This window comes from Thamnophis elegans, chromosome 2 (genome assembly GCF_009769535.1).
Source record: "Thamnophis elegans isolate rThaEle1 chromosome 2, rThaEle1.pri, whole genome shotgun sequence".
NCBI classification, from domain to species: Eukaryota; Metazoa; Chordata; class Lepidosauria; order Squamata; family Colubridae; genus Thamnophis; species Thamnophis elegans.
In genome coordinates, this window is record NC_045542.1 from 94096433 (window position 1) to 94110664 (window position 14232).

Sequence of the window (14232 nt, forward strand, 5' to 3'; positions counted from 1 at the left end):
CGAAGTAAATTGCTTTTATTGCTGCGACATACTAGCTTAAGGTTACCAGGAACGCCTTAGCAAAACCCGAGGGCTACTAAGTGCAAATCCCAACCAGCCTTGCATTAGTAGTATATGAGATTCCCGCAACATGCAAACGTGACCATACTTGGCTCTTTTCACTGGTTAATAAACGCCAGTCAGAACAGGGTGCGTAGTAGTCACTGGGCGGCCACGCTGGCAATGCGCATGAGCAATACCGCAGCCTTTTCGTCTTTCCGGGATCTTCCGAGGCGCCCGGAAGTTTTCAGACTGAAAAAGGGTCAGTAGACTCTATTGCAAAGCGCATGCGTGGCAGGGAAGGTTGAAAGCGGGAAAAAAAACATATATCACTCAAACCATCGAGTGGTGTAAAAAGGACCAGGCTAGAGTGGCTTCTAACTGAGACCACGAAGGCGGCGGGGAAAGGGGCGATAACGGTCCGGCGCTCGATTCTCCCGGTGAGGCGGCGCGCGCAGGTGGGGGGGGCTTCCTTTTCGAGCGCAGGCCCGGAGTGGAGGCTCAAGGCAGGGCGGGAGGGCCCGGAGAGTCCGGGGCGGAGCAGATCTTTTGTCTTGCAGACCGGATGTCCTGGGTCTTCGGGGAAGGCGTTTCGGGTTCGCTCGCTCTCGTATAGCTCGACTTCCCAGAGGCGGCGGCCGGGGGTGTGTGTGTGCGTGGGGGGCTGCTGCGGGGGAGCAAGCCAAGCATCCCCGGGAGCCGTTCTCCACGGTGATTTGGCTGTTTCCCTCCCTAGTTAGCCCTCAGCGAGCCAGGACAGAAACTCAGGGGCCAGATCCTCTTTGAGTTAACGCTGGGAAGCCTTAAAATGGGAGGCTCCGTTTTCGAAAGGGGAGATCGAAACGGCCTGGCAGATGCTTCTTGCCTGAGGAGAACCAAACAGTGCCTCACGGGCTCGTCTTCCACCGGACAGATATCGCTGGCTGAGGTGACGGGGGTTGCCGTACAAGCAGTTAACACCGATCCCTCAGTGTGGCCCCGGGTTAAGTTCCCCGCATCCCGTCCCCTCCCTGGATTGACTGTAGCGAAAAGAATAAGAGAAAGGCTTAAAGGAGACAACGCAGGGCAGGGAAACTGGGCTCTTTGTGTGTTATCTTTGGAGAGGCGGAGTTTCCTGAGCCCTGTCGTTTTGGGGATTGAAAGAAGTAAGCTTTGTTGTTGAGGCTGTGGCCCATTGCCAAGGGAAGGTGGATTCAGAGCAGAACCTCAAAGCTTTGCCGGTTGCGTTGGGCGGGCTGGATTGGCGGCTGTCCCTCAGAAATAAAAGATGAAATGTTTGGGGGTGAGGTGGGAAAAGGTTGTCCCCTAGCTTCAGGAATTCCTTAAGGGTGTCTGCTGAAAATATTGTGCGTGTGTGTGTACAGGTATGTATTTTTAACAGGATACACATTAAAAGTTCGAGGGGGAAAATGCCTAATCCTTTACTCAGCTTGCACCATTTTTTTCTGCTCAGAAGAGCATGGATGGGGATTAACAAAATTTTAAAAAATATACTGAAAATTAAACATTAAAATAAATTTACCATTGGTGAAAGATGTACCTTTATTATTTGAATTTATTAAAGTTTTAAATCTGCATAGTTTTAATATTTTAATTCTGTTTATTTTTTAAATATTCTAAGCCTTCCATAGTGACCTTATACAGGAAATAGGTAGCATGAAAATTTAATAAATAACAATATAGTATAATTAATGTAATATAATTTATATAATACACGTAGTCCTCAACTTACCATTACAGTTGAGCCCAGAATTTATATCAAGAAATTTGTTAAGTAAGTTTCGCCCCATTTTATGACTTTTTGCCATCTTTGTTATAAGTGAATCACTGCAGTTGTTAAATTAATAACATGGTTGTTAAGTGAATCTGGCTTCCTCCTTGATTTTGCTTGTTAGAATGTCACAAATGATGATCACATGGCCCCTGGGCACAATAACCATTATAAACATGAACCAGGTGTCAACCATCCAAATGTAAATCACATGACTAGGATCCTGCAATGGTCATAAGTGTGAAAAATGATCATAAGTCACATTTTAAGTGCCATACTTTCAATTGGTCACTAAAAGAACTGTTATAAGTTGAGGACTATCTATATATAGTAATTTAATGTTGAGGGGCTGGAATCAAATGCACCTCTAGAGAAGTTGTATTCTAATGACTGGGAGCAATACAGGAAAGGTCCTTTCCTATCGGATACGTGACATTCTTACAGAGGAGTCATCTTCGAAATGAGTGTTTTCCCTGATACTCAGACTCCATGTTATTTAAAATTTAAAGGTTAATGCCAGCAACTTAGTTTCTATCAGTTAAACACTTATCATCTGGCACAGATGTTTCAGTACAGGCATCATGTGGCCTGTATAGTGTACATGAATTAGGCTAGCTATTGCATTTTTCTAGTGGCAGCTTTTATAACATATGTATACGTCTGTTTATTGTATTGTGACTGTGACTGGTCTAATGTAGAGGGCAGCTAGCAGCTAAATATCTCTGAGGAGAACAGGCAGGGTGGTGGTGGTGGTGTCCTTGGTGCTCTCTGAGCTTGCTTGTTTTCTTGAAGGACCTTTGCTATCCTTTTATATTCTAGTGGCTTGCCCTGTCAGTGTTAATGGGCGTGGAGATGCTTAGAGAATCTTGATTGGGCTGTTTACTGTGGGGCTTCTTTGGCAGTTCCTTGATTGGGGCACTGTTTACTTGATTGTTGGTTTTATGTTAATCTTGAACTTAATCTATGCTGATCTGGGTGCTGATTGCTGGTGGAGAGGTGCTTAGGTTTTTTTGTTCCTTTTTGGCTAGTTGATTGTCCCTTTTGCATAGATATTGTTAATGACTGTGTGTCTATTGATGGCTAATTTGTCAGAGTGGCTGGCTTCTGGAAATTCCCTGGAGTGTTTGGATCTCTTTGGAATACAGAATACTTGAATTTGTAAACCTGAGTAGACAGCAGAATGCAAAGATCTTATGACCAAAGATTAACCTTTCCAAAGCATTAATTTATGCTGAAAACCAATATTTGATATCTTCAGAAGAATTGGCCTTTTAAAATAAATGTATAGCGAAAATAGAGATATGCTTACTAAATATTTTTTTTCATGTTGGTTCAGTAACATTCTTGTCAAGAATTAGACTGTCTATGATAGTGGAGGGATTTTGAACTTTAACTGTTAGGGAGCTTCCGCCTTCTGAATTGTTATTTCTGTTATTCCCCCTTTCCCCCCAATATTTTTACCAAGATAGATCTCAGGGGAAGGTATCACATTATTTATATAAAGGAGGAACATGAATACATTGTTTTTGTCATGTGCTATGGAATATTTTGAGTCCATAATCATGCCTTATCGTTTGGTAAACGCTTCTTCAAACTTTATTTGATTTTAAAGATGAGGTTTTTTTTGTAACCGTTTGGAGCCTAATTTTATTATCTATTTAGATTCAACTTCTCATTATGAATATGTCCAGACTGTGTTTCAACAGCTTTGCCAACACAACTTAAGCTTTAGTTGAGAAATGAGCTTTAGCTCTATCCTTTTTTGGATCCTGCAGCTTTCTGAGGGCTTCTAAGAAGGGCCTGCCAAAGAATTTTCACTTGTGCTGGCAAAGCTTTGGGTAATTTTTAACTTTTATCAGCACAGCTTGCAGAAGAATGTTAAGGACTCTGACTGAGAAGCGAGTCCTTTTCAAGAGTAATTCTGATAAGCCTTTCTGTTATTAAAACAAGCTTTTGCCTCCCAGCTCATCTTTACCATACAAATCCTCTTGGATGCCTTTGTTGTGAAAGTGATTCTTGTCCAGACAGTTGAGGGCTTCTTTTTGCTTTGTTCCATTTATACAACCATTCCCTGGATCAGCTCAAATTAACTCAATTCTTTTTGTTGAATTTTGCTAATAAATGATTTGCTGCCCTTGTTGCCTAATTCTTTTGCTTCATAACATGATTGTTTACTGCTTTGTTTTTCACTTTGATATTGGTAGACACCATTATTTGTTCCATCTCCCGCTGTTGCAAGTCTGTTTTCATATCTAATTTGAAGTGATAGTTGGCTTGAGGAATTTAAATGTTGTGGGGAAAAGTTTTCAAACATACTCTTAAATCTAGAATCTAAGACCTTGTAGCTTACCCCTCAGAAAGAGAGGAAGGTTATAGTGAATCAGTTATACTTCAGTTGTGAAATACTTTCCCTCAGATACTTTCTTAATATCTTTCTTTTGCCTTTTTGGTAATATATATAGAAGTTTTTATATGTTTTCATCATAATTCATTTCTCTTTTTAATATTTACTTATATACTGCTGTGGAAAGTGCACCTCAAAGGACGGTGCCAGGAACCACTATAGCAGTGCCAAAAGTCTTAAGCCAGCCCTTTCCCTTTAAGAAAACCAAGAAACACCAACTGAAAGGAAAACTCAGAGCAGCCTGCAAACAGCTGTTTCCAAAGTAACAAAGCTGACCACAGAAACACTTAAGTAGAGCCATTAAGATAAGGGGAATCAGGCTAAAAATAAACTCTTCAAGGTAAACAGAAACTCTTGACAGGATTAAACACCTAAGGACAGGAAAAAAATAAGAGATCTGGGACCAAGATTAACCCAGTAAAACAGAAGACAAAACCCAGACCAATCAGAAACACATCAAACCCATCAAGCTGCAGGAGCTTCAAGGGGGAATTAAAAGCATAAAAGGCTCAGATTCACACTCCCAAGGTGCTTGCTTGCCAGGAAAGCTTGAGCTGTGTCACATCTGCTTCTTGCTTTCCTACATTAAAAGAATTCCACTTTCTGGCAGCTGGCTTCTGAATCCATTTCTTTTCAGCATCTGTGGTTTTTCCCAGCTGGGGAATGAATCCAGGGATTTTCTTCCAATAATGCTTAGAGCAATTTAATAATTCCATTGTTTAGGATTGATTTGTACATCCTTAAGTGTTGAGCAGTCTGATATTCTTGTCAATATTGGATATTATATTGACTTTTTTCTTCTTTATCAACAATTGTTAGATATTTTGAGATATTGGAACACCGGTTTTCCATTGTAATTGTATATAAATCCTTCAAGATGCCAGCAGCACTTGCTGAAAATAGTCAAGTGATCTGTGAAGTATGGGCAAACAATCTAGAAGAAGAGATGAGAAAAATTCGGGAAATTGTTCTCAGCTACAGCTACATTGCAATGGTAAATTTATGCTTTTATTCTGATGTAATATTTTTTTTAAAGATGTCAATAATTCTAGTTTAAATCAGTGTGTTTAGTTTGGAATCCACTTGATATTTTAAAGAAGCTTCTTTCAGCATTTTTAGTTCTATTAAGTATTTCATTTAAGTAAGTTATGGAGTTCAAATCTGCAAATTTTGCATTAGTTCCTAATAATATTCCTATATAATCCCTGTTTAATTTAAAAATAGATTTTTGTATAAACATTAATGTATTTGACATTTCGATAGGAACATTTGGGACTTGTTTATATAAAGCTTATTTGTAAAATTTTGACCCATATGGCTGGATGTTTTTAGAGTGTTCTGAATTACGTAGATAATTCTCAGACAAATCAATTTTAGTTCTACAGTGGTATCTCAGTATTCATTGTTAATTAGTTCTTGGTGAGTACCAAAAATGATGAATACCAAACAATATTTTCCCATAAGGAGAAATGTAGTGAGTCACAAGGCAGCCAACATTACAAGTTCTAGCTTGTGCATTAAATACCAAACAATAAGTCCTGGGACAAAATTTTCATGTCAAAATACAAATTCATTGAGTTTCAAAGCAGTTGAGTACCAAGGTATCACTGTATCAAAATGGGTTATGATATATATATATCAATACATTAATTTTAATTAATTCTATTTGTTTTTATTCTGTTATTTGTATAGATGCTTTCCTGAAACACATTTAAATATATGCTAAAATATTGTAAACCTAAACCTTAAAACACCTTGTTCCAAATTCATCAGAAATATTTCAACGCATGAATAAACTGTTCCCGATTGCCTTTAAAACAATTGCATGATCTCAGTAAAATAAATTGAATGCAGTGAGAGTGGGTTATTGAAGATGTGTCTGTGGCAAATAAGGCGACCCATGCATATACTTCCCATTCCTTTTGGGAGATCAAAATACATAAGTAACATAAAGGAAAAAGAGTAAAGAAATAACAGGGCAAATTATAAGTGTCAAAAAATACAACAAATGAATATAAAACAAAAATTATGTATGACTTTTTATAATGCAGAGATAATAATAAAATACAGGAACCTTTTCTAGGTATAAATAATACCAGCATTTAAAATTACTATAAATCAAGATTCTACAAAAATATTCAGAATATATATTTCTTTTAATTTAATAAATAATAAAGTGTCAATTATGAATAATTGTACATTTGAAAAACCACAATATTTGAATAGAAATAATATCTGGATTTTGTTGCTTGGGTTTAATGTCTTCTTTTGTTGTTTTCTAGGACACAGAGTTTCCTGGGGTTGTTGTTCGACCAATTGGTGAATTTCGCAGTTCTATAGATTATCAATATCAACTGCTGCGATGTAATGTTGACCTGCTTAAAATTATCCAGTTAGGCCTGACCTTCACAAATGAAAAAGGGGAATATCCTGTAGGAATCAACACCTGGCAGTTTAATTTCAAGTTCAATCTTACGTAAGTCTAACCAGCAGAATAGTTTTTCTAACTTGAATTGTGGCCACAGAGAACCAAGATATTTTTGTCAATTTTCCATTCAATTATTGTTTGTTTCAAAGTCTGCACAATTGAAGGTGTTAATCTCTTTAAAAGATATGTTACTTTGGAATAGAATATTTTTGAAAATAACCTGTTGATTTCTAATACAACAGGCCATTTTCAGATAAGCAAGATAAGGTGTATTCACATATTTTACTGTAATAAAAAAGATAATATAAACTCGACATTTTTTGTGTGTTGGACAGAAGGCTTCCACAAACTTACCTAAACCATGTCATGGTAAATAATGAATTGGAAGTAGTAACATAAATAAATGATACCCAGTGATTAGGAAAAATTAAACTAGTTTATTTGTCTTTCTCATTAGGGAAGATATGTATTCTCAGGATTCGATAGACCTCCTTGCAAGCTCGGGATTACAATTTCAGAAACATGAGGAGGAAGGGATCGATACTTTACATTTTGCGGAACTTCTAATGACCTCTGGTGTGGTGCTCAGTGACAATGTCAAATGGCTTTCATTTCATAGGTTAGTCTGTTTTTCAATCTGTCAGTAAACTTTATTTGCCTTTTTTATTTAATCTAACATAAAACAGGTATAGTTTGTATGTTGGAATTACTTGAAAAAAAGTGAATGACTGGGCAAATGGCATTGATATACAGTTGGTGTACATGAATCTGAGAATAATTCTCAGTGGCAGAAAATTGGAATTCTAAATATTTAATGGTTTGTAGATTATTATCAGTGCGTTGCATCCAAACTTTTTATATTTTTTTAACCTTTTTGGATTGTGAATGGTGCTTTTGTAAAAGTTCTTTTATCAGCATTTTAAACTGTTCCATAATTAACCTCACCTCTCCTCAAATCTAGTAAATAGCAAATAATGAAGACAATTCATATTTTACTGGTTCAACTTGTTTTACTTTTTGCAGGCATTAACTTTCAGCTTATTTATATGTTGCTGGAATTGAACATACGGCTCAGATTACATGACACAGCTTTTTTCCTTCTGTTTTGTTACATTTTCTACTCAATTTCTTCTTACCAAATCCCTGTAATCATGGAGTTGCCTTGAACTTTTTGTTCTCAGCATTTATTTGTATATTCTATTTAATTCTAGTTGCTGAGGACTATCTCCTGTTCAATTTCCACTGTCAATAGTTATAAGCTGAATTGGAAAAGATTGACTTAAAATAGATCACAATAGTAAATTCTGCTATATCTAGGCATATTGCTGTTAACTAACATGTGCCATTTTACTATTACTTCATCAGTGGCTATGACTTTGGTTATATGGTGAAACTGCTGACAGATTCTAGGCTTCCAGAAGAAGAACATGAGTTCTTTCATATCCTGAATCTTTTCTTTCCATCTATATATGATGTTAAGTATTTAATGAAGAGCTGCAAAAACCTGAAGGTACATTTGTATCATTGTTTATTGGAAATCATGAAGTGTAAAAGAAAACGAGGAATTTTAGTAGATTTCATTTAAAAGGTATATAGCAATAGCAATAGCAGTAGACTTATATACCGCTTCATAGGGCTTTCAGCCCTCTCTAAGCGGTTTACAGAGAGTCAGCATATTGCCCCCAACAATCTGGGTCCTCATTTTACCCACCTCGGAAGGATGGAAGGCTGAGTCAACCCTGAGCCGGTGAGATTTGAACCGCTGAACTGCTGATCTAGCAGTAGCCTGCAGTGCTGCATTTAACCACTGCGCCACCTTGGCTCTTATATCTAACACAAGTTATATATTTATTAAGTACATGAGGCTTTATTCAACAGTTGCTTTTAATTTTATTAAAGTGATTGCTTAGCAAGAATTAATCATATTTATATGACTGCCTATCACAGAAAGCAACTCTGGGCAGTGTACAACACTCCAAACATCAAATATATTGAAATACACACAAAACCTCCAATTATAAATATATGCAAGTCATATACTTTCAGGAACATTGCTTATTCAAAAAAGTCATTTGTAACCACCAAATTATTGCTGGAGATTATATAAGTTCGAAGTGTAACTTTGACAGTTTCAAAATTCTTTTAAAATTCTGGTCTCTACTGCTTACTTCAATAGCCCCCACTAACCAGTCAAAAGAGGTCAGATGGAGCATTGACTCTTGTGTTTCAGACATCTTCCTTTATTGCAGGGAGGGCTTCAGGAAGTTGCTGACCAGCTAGATTTGCAGCGCATTGGCCGGCAGCACCAAGCAGGGTCAGATTCTTTACTTACAGGGATGGCATTCTTCAGAATGAAAGAGGTAGGCTCATTTGGCTTCTTTCCAAATCTTTGTAGTGTGATGTTCTGGAAACCCTCTTCAACACCTTTTATGCGCGAGCTGTCCAGCTGAGTTCAGCCTTTTTAAAAGCTATTTTTCGCCCTCCTCAGGCTCCAGAGGCTTTACAGGAACCTGGGGAGGGTGAAAACATTCTCTCCCCCCTCCCTGAAGCCTTCAGAGCGCAAAAAAACGGCCCTACGGGCAAACCGGAAGTCCGTTCCCAAACTTCCGGTTTGCTCATAGGGCTGTTTTTTTGTGTTCTGAAGGCTTCAGGGAAGCTCCTGAAGCCTCCCGGGGAGGGGGAGGCTGTTTTTGCTCTGGAGCCTCTGGAGCCTGGGGAGAGTGAAAAAAGCATGCAAATAATGGGGAGTCACATCGTTTATGTGCGCATGCGTGCTTGGGGGTATGTGTCACACTTTGCATTATGAGTGCGGCACGCTTGCACACGATCCTCCTGTGTTCCCCATGCTTATGACAGGCGAGCCAAAAGGTTTGCCATCACAGCTATACTATTCTTGAATTCTTTGGGTTCTGCAAGTGTCAGCCGTTGTTGAAATGATTGTTTTAAATCGTAAAGATATACCCCAAAATGTTACATGAAATGTATAACCACTTGTATATTTTTTTCCTAGTTGTTCTTTGAGGATACAATTGATGATGCAAAGTATTGTGGAAGACTATATGGCCTTGGCACAGGAGTAGCTCAGAAACAGACTGAAGATGTCGAAACAGCCCAAGAGAAAATGAGTATTTTGGCTATTATCAACAATATGCCCCAGTGACAGATTGATACTTTAGGATATTAACATGGGTCCACAGAGGTAAACTTCCTTCTTGAAACTGTTTCACATCTTCCAAGATATGGCGAAAGCACGAGCGTTTTTTTAAAGAGGGGAAAAGCATCTTTACTTTGAATCTTGGTAGATTCCAATTAAGTGATTTCACAATGGCTGGAGTTTGTCTTGTATGTAAAAAAAAAATCAGACTCGAGCTACATACTATGTATATGACTCCTTTTTATTTTAAACTTTACTGAATTTGCAAGTAGTTTTCTCAGAATTTTCAGCAGAGCTGAAGTTCTTTCATGCACTTGCAGATTTAGTTTTGACTGCTTATTTTTAAATTTCTTTTGCTCTCTGTGAGGGTGATGCGTTTCTAAGCCCTCTGCTAGTTTTTATCTTTTGTGTCAGTCTGTGAAAGTGATCCATTCAGCCCTGGTGGTGAAGACTGCATGAACATAATGTAACTATATGCTAGAAGTCACCATAATGGTGGTCCTGGATGGTATTATCACTAGTTCTTCCTTCCTTTAGCTTGCTGAGCCATGATATCATATTGGCAATTTTCATCTTAATAATTTTAGAATAGAATAAAACTGTCAGCATGCTTGAGACTGCAGTAATAATTGGGACCAAAAATAGTTTCATGTTGAGTGAAATACTTTAACCCTTTTGTGAATAGGACAGTAATTGGGTAAAATCACAACTATCTAGTAATAATGGGCTATTAAAACTTTTAGATTACCATTTTATACTGCTTTGAAGAGGAACCCTGGATTGTTCAATAGATGTAGGCTAAAAGTTCATTTAATAGTTTTGCAAGTGTCATCATCCTGAAAACAAAAATCCTGTTTGGGGGCAGAGGGGATCTTGACAAGTGTGAAATTTTAATAAACTCCCCATTATGTAAAGTATTACAAGCTGTTGTTAAATGCATCTGTGTATATAATTGGTTCTTAATTTTGTAAAATAAAGACTTTTCTTAAGGCATTAGACTTGGTGTTCTATTTTTTTTTGGGAAAAATGTTTGGTAATTGCTTTTGTATGAAAAGAACGGTCAGCAAAAGGAACTTAGTCACTAGATAGAGATAAAACCTCTCAGATGCAAACTTAACCTCTGTTAAATTTTATAGAGGCTAGTTCTAATCCTCCTGCTTATGCAAATTTTCATTAAGGTTCCTGAATCTTACTTTTTACATAGTAAAAAATCCTCTGTGTGCATGATGTGTGTGTGTATTAATCCAGTTTTGAAAAGTGAGGGTTTTAGCATAATTCAAATAGTAACAAATACTAGTTAATTCTACTCTGTAAAAACATTTTCATCTCAATGTGAGTACTCTCCTCTTTTATGTACAAAACACCTTAAATGTTGCAAGCATGACAAGCAATATACAGGAAGTCACATTCCATTCCTGTCTGTAACTTTTTAAGTTAACTTTTTAACTTAAAAACGTTATGATTAAAACTTTTTAGTTATAAGTCAGAACTCATTCAGATAGTCTTCGGCTTACAAGAGTTTGTTTAGTGACGTTAAACAGCACTGAAAAAAGCGAGACCATTTTCCATTTCCGGAAAAGGGGCCAAAATTCACTTTAATAATCATTTAGCAACAGAAACTTTTGTATATTGTTGTAAGTCAAGGACTACCTATATTGTATTTACAAACGGTGCCCACTCTTAAAAATACTAGATGGCATTGTTCTTCGAGTAGGCAAACCACTGGAAGCCATGCAATATTTTTGCGAACCTTTGAAAATAGGCTGTATATTAAAAAATTCGCAGCTTCAGTGGTTTATCAAAACATCATGTGGCTTCAGCAGTTCATCAATTGAAGGAAGAACAATGTTGTGTACCATTTTTAATAATAGGCAGCCTATTCATAAGTACGGTTGGCCCTAAGTCAGATGTACTTAACCTGGGGACTTCTATATATTAGATATGCTACTATTTCTTCAGATCTATAATTTTCTTAAACATGAGTATCTTCAAATACTGGAAGAATTTTAGATTAGGAAGAGTATTTCAATGGGTTTAGAATGTATATTTATATATGCTTAGAAGATATTCATAGAGCACCTATCTTTTAAAAGGAGAGATGACCAGATAGTTCATATAGCATGTTTATTATAGGGGTGCTTTTGAAGTTTCCTTTTGAAGTAGAAAATATTTTTAGCAGTGCTTGCAAAAAATAGGTATTTGTTTTTCCACATTCCACATTATTTTATTACACTCAATAAATGTCCAGTATGACTGTATAACAGTAGGTTCTAATCATTCATTGTAGAATGAAACATATTTCATAACCATCCTTAACAGCCAGGAGAAAAAGCTAAGAATTTCATATAAAGAATTTCTTGGAAGCTTCTTTATATATCTGATTTCTTCCATATTTCCCAAGTAGATTTAATGACTGCTCTTGTAATTCTGGAATCAGATCCACTTGGCACTGTGCACCCATGTGAAGCACAATAAGACAGCATTCTAATACATCAGGAAAAGGGGAAACCTATAAATAAAAAAGTAAATAAATGAAAAAACTAGAAGTTCCAAGTAGGTATATTATCCTTGTTTATATTTAAATTAGCAATGCTAACATATAAAGCACTCACATGTGAGTAAAAATAAGAAATTAAAACTAGCCATATGCCATTGAAACATCAGTTTTAACAATTTAAAAATAGTTTAAACTATTAATGATCAAATTAGAGTTAGAGAAACATCATCCCCATCAACTATTTAAAATTGGAAAGTAATTCTACCTATCTCTTCTAAGAATGTTCAATTATACTACTATTATTTGAGTTGGAAATTATTTTAAATTTTACAGTTTGGAGTGCAAGCACATTGCTTCCTACAAGCTAGATCTTTGCTGATTGCAGAACAACAATAGATTTACTCTCTGGAGTGTTTGGAAGAACATAATGAACATAAAAAAGCCAAAACAGTTCTAGGCTACATAAACAGAGGGATAGAATCATCATAATGCCTTGGTAAGGCCACACTTGGAATACTGCATTCAGTTTTGGTCGCCACAATGTAAAAAAGATGTGGAGTCTAGAAAGTGCAGAGAACAACAACAAAGATGATTAGGGGACTGGAGACTAAAACATGAAGAACAATTGCAGGAACTGGGTATGTCTAGTTTAATGAAAAGAAGCACTAGGGGAAATATGATAGCAGTGTTCCAATATCTCAGGGGTTGCCACAAAGAAGAGGGAGTTAAACTATTCTCCAAAGCACCTGAGGGTAGAACAAGAAGCAATGGGTGAAAACTAATCAAGGAGAGCTGCAACTTAGAATTGAGGAGAAATTTCCTGACAGTTAAAACAATTAATCACAAGTTGTGAATGCTCCAACTCTACATTTGTAAGAAGATGTTGGATAACCATGTGTCTGAAGTGGTGTAGGATTTCCTGCCTAGGCAGGGGGTTGGACTAGAAGAACTCCAAGGTCCCTTCCAACTCTGTTATTCTATAATAGGTTTTTTTGTCTGAACGTGGAAAAGGGCCAGAAATACCAATCTGCAAAAAATGATATTAATCATTTAATTTAATCATTTCAGATGTAGACCTCTCCTAAATTCTTCAGATTATGTAATTTGTAGGCTTTTTCCTAGTCAGATTGTCACTGTCAATAAGCAACATTCATGGCAAGTAGAGAAAATACTGCTGAAAAAGAATCTTAAGTCTTACCTTCATACTTTCTGGAAATTCTGCAAGTTTCTGATTTGCCTCTGTAAGTTGCTTTGTCAGATCTGGCAGAGAAACTAGTTCCTTTCTTTGTTCTTCACTGTAGAGATTAAATTTAAAATATCTCATTTCCAATAATATAGTCATAATGAATTATTTACAATATATATTTTGGCAGTGAAACTGGAAGAAATTAAATTGTTCTGTCATATAGAGGTCACTTCAATTTTTTTATATAACAAATCATAGAAAAGCAATCCAAAGGATGTTATGATTGAAATAGGGCATTTGTATGTTCTTTAAAGCTTTTTGATAACGCTTAAGGGATTTTTTGGTCTTATAATAGTACATATTTAAAGCTAAAGCTCGCCTTGAAAATGTATGAGTTCAGGACCACAGCAGTTTGGGTATCAACCATTAATGTATATTCCCTACATCTTCCTAGCATTATTCCTGCACTATGGCAAGGTCCGCTTTTATGATCCTGTATCCCTTAATTTAGTCCTTCCTGACACCCTGCGGAGTTCGCAGCAAAAAATTTTTTTTGCACCCTAGGAGAGAAACATCTGCCGCTTGATTGAACTCTCAACTTTCCGAATGGGAGGTGTCTTCACCACTAGGCTATCATGCCACTTATCAATGCATATTCCCTAGAGATTAAATTCACCATACGGTGAAATATGCATATAGAATAGAATAGATAAGGAATCTCAACAGGCGGCTAAATAAGAAATAAATAACGAA

The 14232-nt window shown here is 36.7% G+C and overlaps 2 protein-coding genes across 7 annotated transcripts in view; one reads left to right on the top strand and one right to left on the bottom strand.

Moving 5' to 3' along the window:
* Nucleotides 1-280: 280 nt before the first annotated feature.
* CNOT8 (CCR4-NOT transcription complex subunit 8) lies at nucleotides 281-10792 on the top strand. 6 transcript variants are annotated; one of them, XM_032209926.1, is made up of 7 exons: nucleotides 281-301; nucleotides 5034-5208; nucleotides 6497-6690; nucleotides 7100-7261; nucleotides 8008-8152; nucleotides 8892-9002; nucleotides 9653-10792. In XM_032209926.1, exons 2-7 carry the CDS (start codon nucleotides 5092-5094, stop codon nucleotides 9800-9802), a joined length of 879 nt encoding a protein of 292 aa, XP_032065817.1. In that variant the 5' UTR covers nucleotides 281-301; nucleotides 5034-5091; the 3' UTR covers nucleotides 9803-10792. The 6 variants fall into 6 exon arrangements, with proteins under 6 accessions (XP_032065817.1, XP_032065816.1, XP_032065813.1 ...); XM_032209925.1 differs by lacking the exon at nucleotides 281-301 and adding an exon at nucleotides 311-497; XM_032209922.1 differs by lacking the exon at nucleotides 281-301 and adding an exon at nucleotides 311-479.
* Nucleotides 10793-11889: 1097 nt separating this feature from the next.
* GEMIN5 (gem nuclear organelle associated protein 5) overlaps nucleotides 11890-14232 on the bottom strand; it is a 35354-nt gene continuing 33011 nt past the window's right edge. The window contains 2 exon segments of the mRNA XM_032210966.1: nucleotides 11890-12305; nucleotides 13492-13588. Coding sequence (XP_032066857.1) covers nucleotides 12138-12305; nucleotides 13492-13588 — 265 coding nt within the window. The 3' untranslated portion in view covers nucleotides 11890-12137.

What these genes read in the sequence shown, in the direction of transcription:
- CNOT8 (XM_032209926.1), top strand. Translation starts at nt 5,092, where the DNA reads ATGCCAGCAGCACTTGCTGAAAATAGTCAAGTGATCTGTGAAGTATGG. An exon ending in AGAGCTGCAAAAACCTGAAG is followed by an intron (nt 8,153 to 8,891) that starts GTACATTTGTAT and finishes CCTTTATTGCAG; the next exon opens with GGAGGGCTTCAGGAAGTTGC. An exon ending in CATTCTTCAGAATGAAAGAG is followed by an intron (nt 9,003 to 9,652) that starts GTAGGCTCATTT and finishes TTTTTTTCCTAG; the next exon opens with TTGTTCTTTGAGGATACAAT.